At 39.5% G+C, this 22,856-nt stretch overlaps 1 protein-coding gene across 2 annotated transcripts in view; it reads left to right on the top strand.

Annotated features, from left to right (window-relative positions):
• The window catches only part of LOC127520401 (atrial natriuretic peptide receptor 2-like), a 27,951-nt gene extending 5,193 nt beyond the window's left edge, over positions 1–22,758 (top strand). Inside the window, exons 2-23 of one of the 2 annotated variants that reach the window (XM_051908436.1) lie at positions 655–751; positions 1,248–1,380; positions 1,577–1,700; positions 2,298–2,402; positions 2,493–2,595; positions 2,822–2,967; positions 7,862–7,934; positions 14,547–14,691; positions 14,846–14,932; positions 15,068–15,211; positions 15,311–15,432; positions 15,530–15,674; positions 16,067–16,115; positions 16,219–16,326; positions 16,474–16,593; positions 17,774–17,867; positions 18,155–18,242; positions 18,655–18,794; positions 18,887–19,039; positions 19,150–19,248; positions 19,589–19,680; positions 22,328–22,758. In XM_051908436.1, the coding sequence (XP_051764396.1) occupies positions 655–751; positions 1,248–1,380; positions 1,577–1,700; positions 2,298–2,402; positions 2,493–2,595; positions 2,822–2,967; positions 7,862–7,934; positions 14,547–14,691; positions 14,846–14,932; positions 15,068–15,211; positions 15,311–15,432; positions 15,530–15,674; positions 16,067–16,115; positions 16,219–16,326; positions 16,474–16,593; positions 17,774–17,867; positions 18,155–18,242; positions 18,655–18,794; positions 18,887–19,039; positions 19,150–19,248; positions 19,589–19,680; positions 22,328–22,426 (2,466 nt within the window). In that variant the 3' untranslated portion in view covers positions 22,427–22,758. Of the gene's footprint in view, positions 1–654; positions 752–1,247; positions 1,381–1,576; positions 1,701–2,297; positions 2,403–2,492; positions 2,596–2,821; positions 2,968–7,861; positions 7,935–14,546; positions 14,692–14,845; positions 14,933–15,067; positions 15,212–15,310; positions 15,433–15,529; positions 15,675–16,066; positions 16,116–16,215; positions 16,327–16,473; positions 16,594–17,773; positions 17,868–18,154; positions 18,243–18,654; positions 18,795–18,886; positions 19,040–19,149; positions 19,249–19,588; positions 19,681–22,327 lie in introns of both variants that reach the window. The other variant, XM_051908435.1, reaches the window with a different exon arrangement.
• Positions 22,759–22,856: the final 98 nt, after the last annotated feature.

Raw genomic sequence — 22,856 nt, 5'->3', positions numbered from 1 at the left:
ATTAAATAACTGGTAACACTTTTTTTTTAGCAATGCATGAAATAACAATAAGCAATACATTTGTTTTTTTTTTTTACAGAATTTATTAATATTTGTTAACATTATTAAATACAAATACAACAGTTCATTGTTAGTTAGCTCAGGTCCATTAAACAATTTAACAAATCTAACCTTTGATTTTAATAATGTATTAGTAAATGTTGAAATTAATATTAACTAAGATTAATAAATGCTATAGAGTTAACACATTGTTAGTTCTCGTTTGTAATTAATGTTAACAAATGGAACCTTATTGTAAAGTGTTACCCTAACTATTTTTTTATTTTTTATTTTATTTTATTATTTTATTTTATATTTTATATTATTTTATTTTGGTTAAAATAGAAATAATATGCTCTGAAATATATATGTTTGGCAGAAAAAAAAAAATTATAGTTTGAATCTCCCAACATGCCAAAATCATGCTAACATAGCCGACTTCTAAATGTTGTGTATCAAATTTAGCAATATTACATTCAATAGTATTCTGCTTGATTTCAGATTGAGGACTAAACAATAAAATCCCACTCAAATGCACTTGAGCAAGACATTATTCATAAGAGTTTGCATATGTTATAGTGGATAAAAACACCAGTGATTATGACATATTTTCAGAATCTGACTGTTGAAGGATGGCATGACCTGGACAACACTGAATATGACTGCTGGCCCATAGTTGAACCAAATGATTACAACATGATTAGCTGTGGCGGTAAGTGCTTCTTTTAAGAGGAGTCTAATTAGCTACACTCAATTGCTTTCATTGTTGTTGGTAATTCCTTAAAGAGACAGTTCACCCAAAAATGAAATTTCTCTCATCATCCTAACATCAATCTAAACCAGTATAACTTGTGTGCTATTTAAAAATATGGTCCAGTTCATGAACAAATCATTCCTTTGATTCAAATCTTTTCAGTGAATCATTGATCCAGTTCACAAAAACCAGCCTGAATGATTCGTTCATGAATGTTTTGATGAACTGTCCATCTAAAAATTGGAGACAAGACCTTAAATGTACAAACCAACAACTTAAAGGAAGTTTCCTAATCATTAGATCAACAAAATAAGTGCCGTTCATTTGAAAGTTGATTCAACTCTGTGTGTGTACCGTCTCTTCATACAAGAAGATAAACATTTGCTTTGTTACATCACTTTGATATTTCCATTCTAAGCTTCCTTAAACACTTCACACCCACATGTTTTCACAGGCTTAGAAATGGCTTGGGTTCAACGTCCACCAGAAAAGGTCACAGATGGGGAGGAGTTCAACGTTACCTATTCTGTCACTGCCACAGATTCCTTTTATGAATATGCGGTTAAAAACAAGATTTTCCAGTTCAGGTGAGCACGACTCACAATGCCAGCCTTCTCAAATGTGCTTTATTATGTTGAGAAAGCACATTTTACTCCATTGAACTTTTTGTTGTCACATTGAACATTGAGGTTTTCTTGAATGTAATATTATGTTCACAATGAATGTAGGAATGTTGGCTGCACGTGACGGTGGTTACACTGTACGCTTCACTTTCTCTCACAGTAATGCTTCAGAGGCCAAAAGATTCTGCCTTGAGCATGAATGTCCCTCGAACTGGAACAACGCCAATGAAGACAACTGCTGCGTGTATCATGCTAACATTCACTCCTGTCCTCTTGCGCTCATGGTCAGTAGTCTTGCAATCCTACGGCAAGCGATTTAGTAACACTGGCGCTGAAGTCTTTGTAATAAAAAGCCGACTAAACATGGCACATTTTGGCATGATATCAGAGGCCACAAAATGATAGTATTGCAGTATGTAGGCCAATTACCATTGCCATAAATGCCCTGTGCCGGTTGCATGTATGAGCGTGTGTGTGAGTTTCGAACCTACCTATGTTTTGGGGGCAAACCAATCCCAAAATTTTGAACAGTAGCGTATATTTGGATAGAGTTGGTTTGTATAAGCTTTATATAACATATAAACAACAGTAGAAGTCTATGGTAGGTCCTTATATTTAGCCATGTAAACGTGTATGTGTGTGGGTGTGCATGTGTGTGTGAGAGAGAAAGTGCATGAAGGGGTGGACACTCATCAATGGGAAGTGGGCCAAACTTGATGAGCACTTATTCAGGTTCTACTTAAACTGGTGCCATTAATTGTACACTGTGGTAAGCTGTTATTATAATTTGTGCATGATGTTTGACGGTCAATATTAGCCTTGATTGCTCCACATCCCATTAAACCTTTAAACAGACAGGTGATTGTATTTTGTCTGTTTAGAGAGGCGGAGGGATTTGTGGTCCCTGGATTCCAGACGATGGCGAAATTGTAACCCACACAGTATCTAAAGCTGGCAAGATGAGCCAACTGCTCTGGACGTCAAAGGTTACAAGCAAAGCTATATAAATATATGAGATTTTTTATTAAGAGTTTTATATTATTATATTTTATGGGGCTTTTAATTATTTTACACAGGTGGTGCTGGTTCATTTAGGAGTTACATCGGTCATTGCTCATATCAAAGTGGGACAGATGCATGCAGCACTAGAGTCCAAGGTGCTAGTAGTCAGCGCTCAAGGTTAGTATAACTTGTTAAACGCTCTAGGCATTTATGGAAAAGATCTTTAAACAACTGGTACATCAAGGATATAGATGTTATGTGAAATGCATCTACTATATAAAGCAAAATGTTTGATTAGGCAAGGTTAATTGTTGACATATTCTAATACGATCCAGGAAATCATTTGAAGGTAAGATTTGTCAAGGGATGTTTATGTGCACTTTCATTTGTGCATTTGTGTCAGTGTGTGGAGACGGCACCTGTGAGCTGGAGGAGAGCTGTCTGACATGTCCCGCTGACTGTGGGGTTTGTCCTATGCCTACATCCATCAAAGTGGCCATTGGGCTTCCTGTTGCCTTGTTCTGCAGTGGCTTCTTCTTAACATTGGTGGTGAGAATCCTGGTTCAATGCTTGACAAATATTTGCTCATTTAAAAGACCCAGTCAATATAACTTGCAGATGAAAATACAGGCAAAGAAACTTATACTGAAGCAGGGTTCCTACGCAGTTTGGAAAAGTATGGAAAAGAATGGAATTTGATTTGAGTAATTTCCAGGTCTGGAAAAGTATGGAAAAATATTTGTGTTTCCAGACTATTGGCTCTATTCAGTTTTCTAATTTATTATACCTGCAAACTAGTCACTTTTTGGCGAAATTAGCAGTTTTGAATCAAAATACGTCATTTATGTGAATCATGTAGATCCGAAGAGTTTTTTTTTTTTTTTTCTCGGGGTGGGTGTGTGTGTGTTACAAGATTCTCACTAGAATCGAAAATGGGCTACTTTCCCATAGACTTGAGTGAGTCGCGATCTTTCTTGGTGCTCTGTGGCGTGACAGATCGCTGTAGCACTCGTGAACCAACAATCTCTTCCGCTTTACTAGTTACAACACAAAATAAACATGATTGAACATCTGAAGGTATGTTGAAAGATACAGTACAACTTACCGAAATCTGTATCATGTCACATGCAATCGATAAATCAGTGTTTCAACCGCAGAAAGGCGTCAATAAAACAGCTTGTAAAAAAGTCACATTTAGCCTACCTCAGAAAAGCCATTCAATGTCCAAAAACTCATTATTTAGCTACAAAAACTTCAAGAGGAGCATTTTGCTAAATATATGCACTATAGGCTATTGCATATTTATTGTATTTGTACTTAACATGTGCTTCAATATTGAATGTATAAATCCATTTTATGACAGCCACCATTTAAATGTGTAGGCCTGCATAAAAAAAAAAAGAGTAGAAAAATAATTGTCATTAAAAATTTATTTTAACGTTATTATAAAAACTTCCTTATGTGTAATTTAGCCTATATGTAAATAGCTTACAAATCAATTTTAACCTAATATTATAATGATGTACCAGCTGTGGTTACCTGTATAGTTTACAGCATTAGTTGAGAGAGATTTTTTTTCTTTGAGGAAATTTGCCATGTACTGCACCTGATAGGCCCCAAATTAATCAATTCTGAATCAAAGGTAATCAAATCAAAATCAAATCGCAAGCTTCTGAATCAAAATCACATTCAATTGTGAAATTTGTCAATGCACAGCCCTATAGTGCCAATTTATTTTTTTATTTTTTTTATTTTTTTACTTGAAGCAAATGTTGTTTTTTCCATTTATGTTCTTGTTAGTGTGCACCAGAATGCTTTGTTTACATGTTAAAATCACAAAAATCTTCTCCTAGGGGACGATGCCCCCAGACCCCCCTACAACTATTTTGTTCTAAACGTCACCTTTTTCACCTCTCTTCATTTTGCAGATATTTTATAAAGTTATGAATTTCTAAAATATTAGGGAAACTGTCATATTGCACTTGTGTAGGCTACTCGTACTCGTAGGCTACTCTATAGAAATGCTTCGATACCAACTACCAATACCGACAACAGAGCAAACACTGACCAGAATGGATAAATCACAGAAGGATGTCTATAAAGTAAATGTATCGAATTAAATATTTACGCCTATGTAGCGAGTGGTATGGTCGGGAAACAAACTAAGTCACTATGCCATAATAATATATTAGTACTTGTAGATTAATCCCCAACAAAAGTCACACAGGTGCGTGGTTTTAAGAAGAGAAGGGCCTAGACGTGAATACTAAATACAAAACTTTATTTCAACAATCAAACACTAATTTAAAAATCACTAAAAGGACTACAAACATGAAGCAGAGAAAAGATAGAAAAGGAGACCGAGGCTCACCAATGGCAAAAATCGTTTGGAAGGAGGTCTGGAAATTTGAGTATGGAAAAGTATGGAATTTTGAAATGGAAAATGTGTAGGAACCCTACTGAAGGAAGGAATAGATGAAATAGAGATTTAGGGTGGGCTCTTTGACTTGTCCAAGTAAGCAACTAACTAATACCACAGTAACACGCTTAAAACCATTCAGAATACCTTAGTAATGCCCTAGCAACCACCAACATGCAAATTTTCACAGGGTAGCACCACTCACATTTTTATGAAGCCCCCAAAAGGATATGGTGATGGAACAATTATGAGATTGGAGAAAAAATTATGTGTCAGTGGTTTTGCATTAACTTTTGTTGCATTCCACCAAGCGATTGTGCGTTATCTCACAAAAAGCAATGTGTTCCCTCAAAATACTTGCAAATGGCTCACAAAGCTCTTACAAAAAGTATTGCGTTCCCTTTCAAGTAACCTCAAGGTCCTGTAAAGTTACATCTGGTCTAGTGGGTAAGGCTTATGAGGCAGTGGGTCAGACTGGTGCATCACTGCATACGATGTTGGTGCAGGTGTACCAGGCTGACTAGCTGTAAGACCAGGACTGTGGCAAGGCAGTAGACCCTAAGTCAGTGAGGGAACTCCACGGGCCACAGATCTGGCTGTCCATGCCAAAAAGCAGACGACCTGCTCCATTGGCTGTGCGGTGCCTTCTATGGTTGTCATGGAGAGACATCTGTGGTTCAACCTCAAGGAAAAAGACAAATGCTTCCTGCTGGATGCCCCAGTTTCGCCCTTGGTCCTATTTGGTGTCAGTCAATGCTATCATTGATACAGTAGTTTTCAGGTGGCCAAGAAGCAATTCAGTGACATTCCAGCAGTTAGTCCCTTGCCAGGGCCAGGGGCCGGTGGAGTCTAGGAGCCATTCCCGGCCAGGCCCTAGCTCCTTCATAACAAGAAGGGAGGAGAAAAGGGCCAGTGTGGGTGCCTGGATCTGGCATGGACAGATCTGAGCAACTGTCATCGGCTAAGAAAAAGAAGTCCTGATGGACATGACCACAGGGTGTTCAGGGCGTGCCCCCTCGGGGAAGAGATTGTGGTACCACTTCGTCACACCTCGTCTCTTCCTCTAACCCCTCTATGGACTGCTCCACTTACCCTACCACCTCTGGTATTTCCAGGGCTTTTGTTAGGGCTAGATGCCATGGTACAGATGTGACTGAAGCTACATCTGTATGCTTTCCCCCCAGTCACTCTGCTCCCGGGGGTTCTAGCCAGAGTCAACGGGACAGAGTTCGCCTATTGCTAGTTGCTCTTTTCTGGCTGGCCCGAGTGTGGCTCTCGGACCTGATATCTCTTCTGTAAGACTCATACTGGGAGATTCCGTCCAGGAGAGATCTTCTCTCTCAGGAACGGGGCACGATATTTCACCCCAGGCCTGAGATGGAAACTGTGGGTCATTTTTGAGGGCCTAAACGTGCTCGAAAACTCATGAAACTTTGCACACGTGTCAGAAGTGGTGAAAATTTACGTCTGTTATGGGTTGCAGAATTAGGCGTGGCAAAATGGCTCGATAGCGCCACCCAACGAAGTGCCCCTCGTGCTACATTTCACATAAGTTTTGAAATTCGGTACACATATTTAACTGCCCAATACCTACAAAAAAGTCTCTTGGAACAAAATCTGAATCCGAACAGGAAGTAAGATATTTTGAATTAACTTGCCATTTTTTTGCCATTTCCAGATGATGTACTTTAACGAACTCCTCCTAGAGCTTTATAATCAGATCAATGTCATATTTTGTCAGTATAATCTAAAGGCATTTGCGACATTAACTTGCGAAGATCTTGACTTTACGCTGAAGGGCGTCTCCGTGGTGGCCTGACAAAGTTCGATGTTTCGCCATGAAACACAAAGTTGTTGTAACTCGGACATACAATGTCCAATCTGCCCCAACCTTCACATGTTTTATTAGAGTCCTGGCCTGAACACATCTACATGGCAATATTCAGTTACAGTCATAGCGCCACCTGTGGGTAACAGGAAATGACTTGTTTCACACTGTGATTAACTCCTCATAGAGATTAAACCAGTTGAACACCATATGTTGTCAGTCTAACTTTAAGGCCTTAGCGATGTTAAATTGCGACGATCTCGACTTTTCGTTGAAGGGGGTGTTCGTGGCGGCCTGACAAAGTCTGACGTTTCTCCATGAAAGAGGAAACTGTTGTAACTCTGTTAAACAATGTCCGATCTACCCCAAACTTCACATGTGTGATGAGAGTCCTGGCCTGAAGACATCTATATGCCAATATTCAGTTAGTCATAGCGCCACCTGCTGGAAACAGAAAATGGCATGCTTTTCACTGTAATTCACTCCCAGAAACACCTTTGTATATGCCACGAAGTACCAAACATGCTAGAAACATGTTAAATCATGCAACACTTGGCTAAGTGCTAATGTATGTGACTGACGCCACGAAACAGGAAGTTGTTGTAACTCAGGCATACAATGTCCGATCTGCTCCAAACTTCACATGTTTGATAATAGTCCTGGCCTGAAGACATCTACATGCCAATATTTAGTTATAGTCAAAGCGCCACCTGCTGGCAGCAGGAAGTGTGGTGCATTAAAATGACTTTGCCATATTTATCCTCTATTTGTCTGCTTAAATGAATATTGCCCACTATTCACAGTTTTCCTAAGGCCACCCTTTCATCACTGCTTGCAGCTGTAATTTGCTGTTATGTTTGTGTTATGGCAGGCTGGCCCTTTCCACACACATTCATGGATATTATTATTGAATTGGATTGACCCCAGTCGTTTGGGTTTACCCATTCCATGCATTTCAGGCGTTTATTTATGGTCTTGGTGACGCAATGACGCTATGTCACCTAAGCATGCTGTTGGCCAGTAGAATTGGTGTGTTTCCACACATGCTTCAGACACTGGCTCCTGCAGAAGCGTTCCTACAGTGTCACCGTCATGAGGCATGCATTATTCTGCCTATGTTGTACAATTTGTTACAAATTATATGTATTGTTTTGTCCCATTATGAATTTTTTTAAATATTAATTTTTTTTTCCTAGTGGCTGCAGTACCAAAAACAGAAAATGTTTTGGGATGAGAGCTGGATTGTCAACTACAATAATATCATACTTGGTGAGAGTTTTAAGACTCATCCACTGCCTCTAAATATGTTACTGCCAAATATAAAACATTTTAAATTTACAACATCAACATGTTTTTATTAATTTAACATGAGCCAACAATTCGTCCCCTTGGAATTATAAGGTTCTATCTGACATTTTTGTCAAAATTGAGTTATTTACATATTCATATTCTGTGACAACTTATCTACATTATGTGATGTTTCTTTTTTTGGTTGTGTACATTTTGATACTTTTTTTTAGAAAACAAAAAGGTTCTATCTACAAAGTCGAACTCTAACTTGGTTCTATAAGGTTCTATCTGCGTGAGCCAATCAGCACTTTGAATGCACAAACGAGGACCAATCAGGAAGAGAGCGCAGAAAAATGCTAAATCAGTGAAGAGAAGTCTAAATAATTTCATACAACGCGATGTTTATTAGAAACCTCATGATTGACTATTTTATTTATGATCTTGTCAATGACAGCAGCCCAAATTCCAGGGAATTATAGTCTTTTTGTGTGTTTTGCTGTATCTGATTGCTAAGGAGTTGTTTTTAGTGAGACACCACGCTAGCCAGCAGCGCTATTAAGAGGATAGGTCCGGGTTTTGTAGTCTATTTGCTTTATTCCATTCACATCATTGTCATACTAGGGAAAGTTATGTATATATTAGGTTATGTTTTAACCTTGATCCATCCTGTGTACTTGTTCTGAGCTGTATGTACTATGTAGCTATAAAGCTCTACGCTATGGCACACTGGATTAAAGTGTATACTACATTAAGTGAGATGAAATGTTAAATTTTACATTGTTGGTAAAAACTGAGTTGTTGTAAAGTAATTCAAATATTTTAAATGTGAAATATTTTTAATTATATATAGTCAGTGAAACATTTTTCAATGTTTATTAAACTTTATTAAACACCTTTGCTGAAGCATTGTCTGTTTTCTTGCAGTTTTTTAGTCTTAAAATGTATTAAATTTTACAATATTAAGCCTTAAAAGTCAAATAGTCAATAATTTAATTGATGGGGTTTTAATTACAACAATAAACGTTAGCATGTTATTTCAGTCATACTGATGTCTAGAGAGAAAGCCATTTTACCTCTCCCACTTTCTGTGGAATAAAGTCCTGCTCAGATGTATTACAGTAGCTGCTTTCTGTCTAAACAAAAGGAAACTTGAACGGTTCCTGCAATAATGTGTTAAATTACCCACCATATTCCTACCTAAATTTAACATCTGCACTGGACAAAATATTTAGCACTGCCTTTTATGCTTAACTTGAACAAGAAAAAAAATATTCATTTAAAATATGAAATAAATGTCATAAAAAACCATTATATTTAACTTTCTCATGCATGTCAACACACTGTTACAACACTAATTTTATGTTTTAAAACAAATTATAAGTAAACTCTGTTTCTTCAAAATTATTGCTTCAATTAATTTGTCAGATAGAACCTTATAATTCCAAGCGAAAAGTGTTTTTTTTTTAGAATTAGAAGGTTCTATCTGCGTTTGACCCATTACAAAAATCCCCATTTACAAATTTGAGAGGATTTTGATACTGTACATTTAGAATACATTTAGGGTCCCTGTCATTTTCATGTTTGAAAGAAACTTGTTGTTACGGACAGAAGGGCAGGAGACACAGATATGGAAGCAGATGGTAGTTTATTGCAGAACAGCACGGTAAACACGGTAATGCAGGTAAGTGGGTAGAAGATGGAGTCTTAGTGGAGTGATAACTGAACACTGATACAGTCCTTTGTCTTACAGGTTTGCAGATTGTGGATGGATGGATGGCCGTTGACAGGATGAACACACGAGGGGCGAGGACCCTGAGGTCGTGGTGGTCGTTCTCTTCCATGGGGAGCAGGTCGGTCTGGATGAGTAGCGTGGAAAGTGTCGAGCAGAGAGGGATCAAGGATGTCGTTTCTAGGTACCCATGAGCGCTCCTCAGGACCGTAGCCCTCCCAGTCCACCAGATATTCTAGTAGACCACCACGGCGCCGGGAGTCCAAGATCTCGTTGACTTGGTATGCCGCTCCATCCTCCAGGATGGTATGCCGCTCCGTCCTCCAGAAACATGGAAAGTCGGGGGAATTCTGTACTGTGGAGGTAACTGGAGTTGATAGGTGACCGGGTTGATCTGCTTGCTGATGGTGAAGGGACCAATGAATCTAGGACAGAGCTTCTTGCAGGGCAGACGCATTCTGATGTCCGAGGTCGACAGCCAGACCTTCTGACCTGGTTGATAGACTGGAGCAGTGGAGTGTCTCAGGTCGGCTGTCATTCTGCGTCTGCGAAGAGCTTGTTGTAGCTGATGGTGAGCTGCGTCCCAGACCCTCTCGCTTTCTCGGAACCAGTAGTCGACAGCTGATACATCCGACGGTTCTCCTGACCAAGGGAAGAGAGGGGGTTGGTAACCGAGTACGCACTGGAAGGGAGTGAGTCCAGTGGTTGGTTGACGTAGGGAGTTCTGTGCGTACTCGGCCCAACCCAGAAACTGGTTCCAAGAGTTCTGGTGGCCATGGCAGAAAGTACATAGGAAGCGGCCGATCTATTGAATCTTTCTCTCCGTCTGCCCGTTCAACTGCGGGTGGTATCCAGATGAGAGGCTTACGGTCACACCTAGGTGGGAGAAGAAGGCTTTCCACACTCTTGAGATGAACTGGGGTCCACGGTCAGACACAATGTCTTCTGGAATACCATAGTATCTGAATATGTGGTTGAACATGAGTTCTGCAGTTTCCATGGCTGTAGGTAGTCCCTTGAGGGGAATTAGTAGACAGGACTTGGAAAACCTGTCAATAACCACCAGGATACAGGTATTGTTGTCGGATGCAGGCAGATCGGTGATGAAATCCACTCCTAGATGTGACCAGGGTCTGTTGGGAACGGGCAGAGGATGTAGCTTGGCAGATGGAAGATGGCGAGGGCTCTTTGAGATGGTTCATTCTGGACATCCCTGTACGTACCTTCTCACATCCCTGGCCATGTTAGGCCACCAGAAGCTGCTCTTTTAGCAGCGAGAGGGTTTCATTGGCCCCTGGGTGGCCAGTGCCCAGAGATGTGTGGGATGAATGGATGAGTGGAGTGCGCTGAGTCCTGCTGACATATTGCAAACCCGGGGGACAGCCCGGCGGAGTGTTGGCAGAGGCATTGGAGGAGGGAACGGAAGTTTCAGACCAGTGAATGGGACTCACGATAATGTTCTCAGGGAGAATTGGCTCAGGTTCTTCGTTGGTTTCCTCTGAAGTGTATAGACGGGACAAGGCATCTGCCTTCACATTCTTGGGACCAGGGCGATAGGAGATACTGAAATGGAGACGTGTGAAGAACAATGCCCAACAAGCTTGGCGTGGATTTAATCTCTTCGCATCTCTTAAGTACTCCAAGTTCTTATGGTCGGTGAGCACCGTAAATGGGTGCTTGGCACCCTCCAGCCAATGCCTCCACTCTTCCAGGACCAGTTTGATGGCTAGAAGTTCCCTGTTGCCGATGTCGTAGTTCCTCTCCGCCGGGCTGAGTTTGCGGGAGAAGAAGGCACATGGATGGAGTCTGGATTCCCCTGCTGCTGCGAGAGCACCGCTCCTACTCCTGTGGTAGAGGCGTCTACCTCAACGACAAAGGGCTTCTCTGGATCAGGGTGAACGAGGAGCGGTGCGCTGGTGAATGCTTCTTTCAGGGTGTTGAAGGCTTCATTGGCCGCTGGTGACCAGGACAGAGACTTGGGCTTGTTACGGAGGAGACTTGTAAGAGGGTATGCGATGGAGCTGTAATTCTGGATGAATCTTCTGTAGAAGTTTGCAAACCCGAGGAATTCTTGGAGCTCTTTGATAGTGGATGGAGTGGGCCAGTTCTTAATGGCTCCTCCCGTCCATTTGGATGCCACTGCTGCTGATGTTATATCCAAGGAACTGCACTGAGGGTTGATGGAAGGAGCACTTCTCGGCTTTGAGGAATAGCTGGAACTCTCTCAGGCGTTTCAGGACCTCCACAACGTGGTGGCGATATTCGGCCATGCTCCAGGAGTAGATTAGTATATCATCGATGTAGACCAGGACAAACTTGTGGAGGAACTCCTGGAGCACCTCATGGATGAAATCTAGGAATACGGAGGGGGCGTTGACCAGGCCATACGGCATGACGCAATAGTCATAGTGTCCAGAAGGGGTCACAAAAGCTGTCTTCCACTCGTCCCCCTCACGTATCCAAATGAGGTTGTATGCGCTGCGGAGGTCCAACTTGGTGAAGACAGTGGCACTGCGTAGATGTTCTAGAGCCACTGGGACGAGGGGAAGAGGATAGCAGAACTTCACAGTGATCCTGTTGAGAGCCCGGTAATCGATACAAGGCCGCAAGCCTCCGGCCTTTTGGCCACGAAGAAGAAGCTCGAAGCATCAGGGGAAGTGGAAGGACGGATGTAGCCCTGATGTAATGCTTCCTCGATGTACTCCTCCATGGCCTTCTGCTCAGGGATGGATAATGGATAAATTTTCCCACGGGGCACTGACTCACCCGGAAGCAGATTGATGGTACAGTCCCATGGCCGGTGTGGAGGCAGCTTGGAAGCTTTCTTCGGGGCAGAAAACATCACTGAAGGGGGCGTAACAAGGAGGAATATCCACAGACTGTTTCTCCACTGGGCTTTCAATGGAGGTAGAGCAGACAGGAAGCGTCACGTAACGAGGAGCAGGAGGCTGAGGAATGAGAGGGAAACAGTTTGGGAAACAGGTGTTGCCCCACTTCAGGATTTCGCCGGTGGTCCAAGAGATGATGGGATTGTGCTGCTCCAACCAAGGGTGCCCTAGTATCACGTCAGCGGTGGAATCCTCCAAAACCAGGAGATGTAGATGTTCCACATGCAGTAATCCGACTTGGAGCTTGACTGGACCAGCACACAACTGGACTCGTTTGCGGCTGAGTGGTTTGCCTGTCACGAAATGGATCTGGTAGATGGATGGCATGGTTGTGGTCTTGAGCTTGAGCTGGTGGCAGAGGGCACCAGAGATGAAGTTGCCGGCTGACCCGGAGTCGAGGAGAGCATTGACTGGAATGGAAACATCGACAGCAGTAAGCATTACAGGAGGGAAGAATGGCACGAATGGGATGAGGAGAACGAACAGGGCATGTTGAGATGACATGCCCTGTAGCACCATATAAACATAAGCCCCGGGTCAGCCGCCTCTGCCGCTCAACGAGTGTCAGTCTATTGTTCTCCAGTTGCATAGGTTTGTGGCCTGTTTCTGGAGGGCTGATGGATTCTGGCTGGCGGAGGGATGGTGCGGATAGCAGCTGGCCCTGATGTTCTTCTAGACACGACTGCATACGAGTGGCGACTCTGATGGAGAGCTGGATGACTCGTTCGAGCCCGATGGTATGCTCGTATGCAGCCGCACCCTGGGATTCAAACCCAACGATTGCTCATTCCATCTGCTGGCAGCCGCGAGAGTCCTGAACTTGAGGACATAATCATTAACAGACTTTGAACCTTGTCTCAAATGATAGAGTTGATCACCCGCAGACGAATCACCTGCTGGTCTGCCGAAAACCTCCTTGAAATGGGTGATGAAGTTGGTCAGAGACTGAGTAACGGGTCCATCTTGAGACCAAATTGTTTCTGCCCATTGAAGCGCTCGTCCATTCAGCTGAGAAATGATGAAAGCTACCTTGGAGCGATCGTCAGGGTACAGATGCAGCTGCATCTCCAGGACCAGCGAACACTGCAGGAGGAAGCCGTTGCAGTCCTCCGCCAAGCCAGAGAAGGGCGCTGGTTTGGCCATGGGACTGGCGTACACCGGTGGTGAAGGAGTGACTGCGGCGGTGACGGAAGTGAGAGCTGGTGTGGATGCAGGTGGATTGGTGGTGAGTACACGACGAAGACCATCCACAAGATCTTGAAAGGGGTCCGTGGAACTCATGCTGTTCATCTTTCGGTGTTGGTCCGGTCTTCTGTTACGGACAGAAGGGCAGGAGACACAGATATGGAATCAGATGGTAGTTTATTGGAGAACAGCATGGTAAACACAGTAATGCAGGTAAGTGGGTAGAAGATGGAGTCTTAGTAGAGTGATAACTGAACACTGATACAGTCCTTTGTCTTACAGGTTTGCAGATTGTGGATGAATGGATGGCTGTTGACCGGATGAACACACAATGAAGGTGGGTAAACACACAGACGACGAAGCACGCTGGAGTAGAACAGGTATGTATCTTAGAAGTCTTGGTGATCAACATGAAGAGTCCTTCATATGAACGAGACCGGACAACTGACTGAGGTGAGTGGTGTGCTTTTGTATCTGGTGTGATGAGGTGCTGATGAGGAGCAGGTGTGTGTGATTAGTACTTTGGTGAGGGAGTGCGCTGTGATTGGTTGACGGTGGAGCCTGGCGGGTCTGTGACACTTGTTCCCCATATAATTTTTGCTATATGGAATGCAAAAACTTTGCACCTCAATATCTCAAAACTGCTCAGAACGCAGAGAGAACCTTATAATTCCAAGGGGATGAATTTACAAAATTTCAAGACAATTTTTTTTCTCACTGAACATCCTGTTTTGCTCAAATGCATAACATTTTACCTAAATAAATCTGAAATTTATTTTGGCCTTACAGGTAAAGTGTCCTACACAGGTTTTTGTAGCACCACAAGTCTTCAGACAGTAAAGAGGAACTCCAGTGTGAGTAGAGTTACAGATGTGACAGTCTGCACTGCAGTGAACACCATCTTCAAATCACGCTTCATTCAGGCCGGCATCTAGTGAGTGCTTGCCAGTGATACTCTGCCATCTTTGTTTTTTGTTTTGTTGTCTTGTGGCGTTTTGTTTTGTTTTTGTTGTCTTTGTTTTGTTTTTTTGTTTGTTTTTTTTTGTTGTTGTTTTTTTGCCTTGAATTTTTTTTTTTTTTTTTTGCAGTGATGGAAGGACTGTAGCTGTAAAACACATCCAAAAGAAACACTTCACCCTGACTAAAACAATCAGAAAAGAAGTCAAAGAGGTCAGGTGAGTAGCTGTAGCCACAAATGACATTAACCATACCAATGCATTAAATACATTTGTTAGATTTTAACTAACATCTAAATTAAAATAATATTTATTTTTAATTATATATATCATTTTTTTTATTTTTTTTACCAGGGAGCTTGATCACCCAAACATCTCCAAGTTCATTGGAGGCTGCACTGAAGTTCCTTTCGTGAGCATTATCACAGAGTACTGTCCAAAGGGAAGCCTGGCAGATGTGCTGTTGAATGAGGACATCCCCATTAACTGGGGTTTTCGGTAAATATGTCTTGTGGCATTGTGGGAAAGATCTTTGGAAGCTCCATGATGGAACTTCAGGGCAAAAAATGGAAATAAAATGAACACTTTTGTCTACAGATTGTCTTTTGCTACTGATATTGCCCGAGGGATGGCTTACCTGCACCAGCACAAAATGTTCCACGGCCGCCTTCATTCACGTAACTGTGTGATTGATGACCGATGGGTCTGCAAAATATCAGGTACATAATTCTAGATTTTCTATAGGTGCACTTCTTACACATATTACAACACATAAAAAATTAATGCAATTATAAATTAAGACATTTAATGATACAGATTACGGGCTGATGGCCTACAGAAAGGAGGACTTTGAGGACATGAGCACCAATTTCCAATGTCAAAACATCTATCACATTTACTGTGCCCCTGAAGTTCTTTTGAGAGTCAGCACTAGTTTCACAGCCGCAGCTGATGTGTACAGGTAGGAGAAATGTATTTTTAACCATATAAGAATATAAGTGCGTTTAAAAATCTAGAATATTTTTTAATTTTGAAAAAAAGTATGAAAATATTTAAAATTTACTTATTCACTTCTCTGTTCAATTAATTGTGAGAAACAAACAAAATAAAAAAATAAATTGTAAATAAAAAAATTATTAATCAATAAATAGTTGTGATGGGTGACTATTAAATGTACTGCATAACAGTTATGACCCTGTTTTTTTCTTTGTACACGTTCAAATGCTATGTATATTTTAAAGATGCATCCCACAGCCACAATTTGTTCTCAAATAAAACACAATTTGTTCTCAAATAAATACAGTTTCTCAGAAGCATGAAATAAACATTTGTCTTTTCTTCCCGTATCTCAAGCTACTCTATTATCTTGGTGGAAATCGCCACTCGCAGTGACCTAATTTCAGTAAGTATACAAGGATCAGGAAGATTTTGGGGTTTTAGACTTTTTTTTTTTTTTTTTGCATAAGAGGTGACGATAAGAAGTGGAATTATTGTCACATGAGCAGGAACAGGCAGATTCAGTGAAGCTTGATGTCATGTGGCGCCCAGCACTTCCCAAACTGGAGGCTGGGAAATCAGACAATGACTGCCCAGATCCAGATGATTACTGTGAGGTTTGTATTGATGTAACCGATGCATTGCACTTAAGCACACTTCCTTTTGTTGAAAACCAGTTACTTCATTGATTTACTCTTGATGAGGCATGAGATAACTGTGGATAAATGAAAAGCACTCAGTGTTCTTAGTCAAATTTCACTCAGCTGATAAAGAGATGCTGGTCCCACAATGTCACCATGAGGCCGACGTTTGAGCAGGTGAAAAAGACGCTTGATAAAATGAACCCGCACAAGGTCAGCCCTGTGGATATGATGATGAACCTGGTATGTATCTTGTCCAGTCAAGTCTTTTAAGTTTTATTCCAGTTTTGGTAATTTGTTTTACAGTTATTAAAATAATGCAGTCATTGAAAGCACAATAAGAACACAGTGATAAACATACACCAAGTTTTTTTTAATCCTTCATATATGTGTGTGTATATATATATATATATATATATATATATATAGTAACACTTTACAATAAGGTCTCATTTGTTAACATTGGTGAACTAATGAACTAACAATAAGCAATACATTTGTTACAGAATGAATTAATCTTTGTTCATGTTAGTTAATAAAAATCCAGTTGTTCATTGTTTGTTCATGTTAGTTCACTGTGCATTAACTAATGTTAACAAATACAACATGTGATTTTAATAATGTATTAGTAAATGTTGAAATTAACATTAACTAAAATTAATAAATGCTGTAGCAGTATTATTAAAGGGTTAGTTCACCCAAAAATGAAAATTCTGTCATTAATCACTCACCCTCATGTCGTTCCAAACCTGTAAGGCCTTTGTTCATCTTCAACAAACGCATGCATCGTGCTGCTCAAGTGTAGCTACAACGTCGGATGATACTGAGTCGGCATTTGGACGTAAACACTGTGCTTACTGCGTCAACTGCGTAAGAAAATGACAGGGAAGAGAAGAGATTATTCAACAAAGTCATTATTTTTGTTTTGTTTTTGCGCACAAAATGTATTCTCATCGCTTCATAAAATTAAGGTTGAACCACTGTAGTCACGTGGACTATTTTAACAATATCTTTACTACCTTTCTGGGCCTTGACAGTGGTGGTCTATTGTGGAGTCAGATAGTTCCCGGATTTCATCAAAATTATCTTAATTTGTGTTCCGAAGATGAATGAAGGTCTTACGGGTGTGGAACAACATGAGGGTGAGTACTTAATGACATAAATTATTTTAATTTTTGGGTAAACTTACCCTTTAATTCTTAGTTTGCTAACTAAAGTGTTAATGAAACCTTATTGTAAAGTGTGTGTGCATGTATATCTCTATCTATCTATCTATCTATCTATATATATATATATATATATATATATATATATATATATATATATTGTATATATAGTTTTATTACATTTTGAATTTGTTTTTATTTTATATTTTTACTTTTCAATTTAATTTCAATTTTTTAGTAATTTTGTTGTGTTTTAGATGGAAAAGTACAGCAAACATTTGGAAACCATTGTAGCCGAAAGAACACAGGATCTTCTTCAGGAGAAGCAGAAGACTGACCGTTTACTCTACAGTATGGAAGTGTATATGAAATTACAGTATGGGAAAAGTGTCTATGACTGATAAAAGTTAATTATTCATAATTTTTCATGATCATTTTTCATACAAAAAAAAAAAAACTTTCAAAGAATGAAGACATGAACTGTTGTCCAACTGGTTCCACCTACTGGACATTTTAGTACTTTTGCAGTGACTGTTTCCAGCTTGAGATTTTTTGATTTTATTATTTATTAACAAATATAATTTATTTATATAAATATTTGTTTTATTATTATATTATTATTATTATGCTTGTGTCAGGCATGTTACCAAAACCAGTAGCCGATGATCTTCGTCAGGGACGCACAGCAGAGGCCCAGAGTTACTCCAACGCCACTGTATATTTCAGGCAAGAATGAAAACTATTAATGACTGAAACAATAAATATTTGCTTTTAAAGAGACATTTATATACTTTGGGTTTGGTAAGGTTTTTTAATATCTTCTATGCTCACCAAGGCTGCATTTACAGTAAAAACAGTAATATTCAGGAATTTTATTCCAGTTTAAAATAACTTTTCTATTTTAATGTATTTTAAATGTAGTCAGGACACCATTTATTTGGAATAGCCTTTTTATGTAATTTATTGCATACTCTTTCCTGTTACTTTTGAACAATTTAATGCATCCTGCTGAATAAAAGTATTAAATTCTTTAAAAAGAAAAACTTACTGATCCCAAACTTTTGAACTCGTTAGCATATTAAAAATAATGATATCGTATATTAATGAATATAAATTATTTTGTGTTTCTTTTGGCCAGTGACATAGTGGGCTTCACCCAACTCTCGGGCTCCAGCACTCCTCACCAGGTTGTGGATTTCCTCAACAAGCTTTACACCACATTTGATGACATCATCGACAACTATGATGTGTACAAAGTGGAAACTATAGGAGATGCTTGTGAGTGCGGTTACAGAGATCACGCTTCCTTTGTTTGTCACACTTTTGCATCAATTTGCACAAAAATCAATGACCTGTGTGACCCCCACCAGATATGGTAGTCTCAGGAGTACCGAAAGAGAACGGGATCAATCACGCTGGTGAAATTGCCAGCATGGCGCTGGACTTGGTCAGTGTCTGTCACGCGTTTAAAATCCCACACAAGCCCACCACACAGCTGAAGATACGGGCTGGCATTCACTCAGGTCAGCATGGCTTCCATTAATCATCTGTCCTAGCATTTTAAACAATTATTGCAAACTCTGTCCTTTGGGATGAGACAGCATTTTATTTACAGTATTTCATATTTTCTTAGGCCCCGTTGTAGCTGGGGTGGTTGGCACCAAAATGCCACGATACTGCTTATTTGGTGACACTGTAAACACTGCGTCCCGTATGGAGTCCACCAGTGAAGGTATTTGGGCAAACGCAGCCGTTTACACAGCATCAATTAGTAACTGATCCTGTCTGACACTTCCGGGCGAATGGAATCTTGTAAATATTTGTCTTTGTGTACTGTTTTATTGGATATAAAGAGATAAAGTGAATCTTGGTTACGGTTGGATTCAAATATTTTCCTTTCCTACACTTCTGTGGAAATCAAAAAAGCTAAAGCTAACTACTGTGATATTATTATCAAATGTCTCTAGAGTGTCATGGATCATTATAAAACTTTTTGAAAACCATTTTTTGGGCTTGTCATTTCCATCCCATGTGCCTTTATATTTCTTAGTGTTGTTTCATGATGTTTGCAGCTTTAAAGATCCAGTGCAGTGGCTCTACAGCAGACCTTCTACACACACTTGGTGGATACATGTTGATGTGTCGTGGGTCTCTCAATGTGAAGGTAAGATGGTCAGATCATTGTTTACAAAGCACTTGTTTGTATGCAAAGAAGCCACCCACAGAGCTATTATTTTGCCTGTCGTAAATTTAGAGTGGCAAAATATTTCGTTCACTCACCCTGGTTGCCATGGTTAACTCAAAGATTATTGCAAACTTTGCATACTATAAGCCCCTAAAGGGATATGGTGATGAAAAAATAAGATGGGAGGGAAAATTATATTTCAGTGCTTTGCATTCTTTCATAAAACTACTTCCCTAATAAACTTTAAGTTTGTTCGCAAAAATTTTTCATTCTCTTGCAAAACGTCTGCGTAAACTTTGCATTCACTCATAAAACTATTTTGCATTTGGCGAACTGGTGGCTAATTCGAATGAATTTGTGCAATCTTTGATACATTTTTGTATGATGGGGTTAGCGGTGGACCTTCATACATTTTTCTATTCACACATTTTTGTACGATTCACATTGTACAGTATAAATTAATATGAAACCTTGCAAAAGTTTTGTAAAATCTTAAAAGTTTCTCGGTGGAACAAAATACTTTTGTGAGAGAACACAAACATTTTGCAAAAGAACGCAACACTTTCTTGCTAAAATGCAGCAGTTTTGTGAGAGAACACAAAAGTTTTGCAATAGAACGCAAACATTTTGAAAAATAACACAAGTTTCTTGGCTAGAACGCAGTACTTTTGCGAGAGATTGCGAAAGTTTTGTGAACGAATTTCAAGTTTCTCAGGGGAATGCAATACATTTGCGAGAGAATGCAAAAGATTTGTGAGGGATTACAATATTTCACTGTGGAAATCAAATATAATATTGAAATATATTTTTTTCTCCTGTCTCCATGTCCCTTTAGGTGCTTTGTAGCATTCCGGCTTGGCAAGATGATTAATGTGCTGATACAAGAAACTGTATTATTGGATGAAAAAAGGGAAAATAATAGCTTACATGAACAATGTCTTTAAAAAAATAAGTCTTTCATCTGCAGTTATTAAAAGGATAGTTCACCCAAAAATAAAAATGATCCCATGATTTACTCACCCTCAAGCCATCCTAGGTGTATCTATTCTTTCAGACGAACACAATCAGAGTTATATCAAAATATATCCTGGCTCTTCCAAGCATGATAATGGTAGTGAAGAGGGCGTGAGATTTTGAAGCCCAAAAAGCATCCATCCATCATTAAAATAATCCATACAGCTCCAGGGGATTAATAAAGGCCTTCTGAAGCGAAGGGATGGTTTTTTGTAAGAAAAATATCCATATTCAAAACTTTATAAACTGTAATAACCATCGATTTATGTCAAAAGAGTAACCTCTGACGCAACGTAGGATGTAGGAGTATCGTAAGCTTAGACTCCTCTCGCGGTTCAAACAAATACTGTGCAACAAACTCAAGCTCCTCTTCTCTTATATCGAAATCCTCCTACATTTCTCTTTAAAAATTCGTGTTTTAGACTTTATAACTCATGACCGTTGTGTATCCTCTGCGCTTCTGCGTTCCTCAATACGTCATGCATCAGGTCAGAGGTTACTCTTTTGCCATAAATCCATGCGTATGTCCATCTGCCGGAAGCTAGTTTTTATAGTTTATAAAGTTTTAAATATGGATATTTTTACAAAAACCCATCGCTTTGCTTCAGAAGGCCTTTATTAAAGGGTTAGTTCACCCAAAAATGAAAATAATGTCATTTATTACTCACCCTCATGCCGTTCCACACCTGTAAGACCTTCGTTAATCTTCAGAACACAAATTAAGATATTTTTGTTGAAATCCGATGGCTCCGTGAGGCCTACATAGGGAGCAATGACATTTCCTCTCTCAAGATCCATAAAGGTACTAAAAACATATTTAAATCAGTTCATGTGAGTACAGTGGTTCAATATTAATATTAAAGCGACGAGAATATTTTTTTGTGCACCAAAAAAACAAAATAACGACTTATATAGTGATGGCCGATTTCAAAACACTGCTTCATGAAGCTTCGGAGCGTTATGAATCAGCGTGTTGAATCATGATTTGGATCGTGTGTCAAACCGCCAAACTGCTGAAATCAAGTGACTTTGGCACTCCGAACCACTGATTCGACACGCTGATTCATAACGCTCCGAAGCTTCATCATATCCCTTTAAGTATGACATATTTTTGTCAAAATGATTTGTGTGCTCATCATCATTTTTTAATATTTATTTTATTATATATAATTGCTAATTTTGTTTATTAATTTTATTACTAATAATTAATACATTATTTTAAAATCATTATTATAATAATTTTTATTTTTATTATCATAATAAATATATTATTTATAATAGTATTTACAAACTTATCTGGTATATTATAGAGCCTTCTACCAAATCAATCTTCTATTGATCTTTATTTCCTGAGATGATGTTATGTGGTCCCCAGAGGCTGAACTCAAGACCTCAGCTCAGCTGTGCCTCTTAATTATGGCTCGGCCTCAGCTGGCTTTTGTGTTTTCACTTAAGTGATGTCTGTTCATTATGCACAAGCAAATACACACCTCTGCTCTGTCGCTGTCTAGTCTCTCCCCTCTTTCTTTCTTTTGTATGATGCCGTTCTTCAGGCCATTGTGCTTAAGATACACTGGAAGAGATTTACTGATTGTTACTCTTTTTTAAACAGGGCAAAGGCGAAATGACTACTTGGTGGCTGGAGTCCAAAAGAGACCCTTTGTCCCAGGAAGGCGAACCTTTGGGTCTTCCTATTCCTGTTAGCAATTAACTTATGTGCTGCAGTCATATATAAGCACAGTCATGGCAGAAACTTTAACAAATAAATGTTTAGCAGATATGCAAACTTATTTTATTGAAGTGTATATGTATGTGCTAAGATTGCTGTTATTCTGACATATTTCTGCTGTCATTGTGTATGATAAAGATATAGTAAAACGTCAGTGTTAAATGTTTTGAAAAAATCCTCTCAAATGAAGGGCAAATGTGTCTGTAGGGACAACGTTTCATTAAATATTTGTGGTTATTTTATCTTCATCATCAGTGCATAATTTGTATTTGAAAATAGATATGCTGAAATAAAATGTGCGGTCAAAAATGTTACTTGTCTGATGTAAATGTGCTCATATTTAGTATTGCAATGCTAAACTACATTTTAGTAGATTGTTACTATAACTAGCTTATTTTAGTTTTTTTGCACC

The sequence above is a fragment of the Ctenopharyngodon idella genome, chromosome 10 (genome assembly GCF_019924925.1).
Source record: "Ctenopharyngodon idella isolate HZGC_01 chromosome 10, HZGC01, whole genome shotgun sequence".
In the NCBI taxonomy this organism is placed as follows: Eukaryota; Metazoa; Chordata; class Actinopteri; order Cypriniformes; family Xenocyprididae; genus Ctenopharyngodon; species Ctenopharyngodon idella.
The sequence above is the reverse complement of the archived record's forward strand: the minus strand, read 5'-3'. Positions and strand labels throughout refer to the sequence as shown.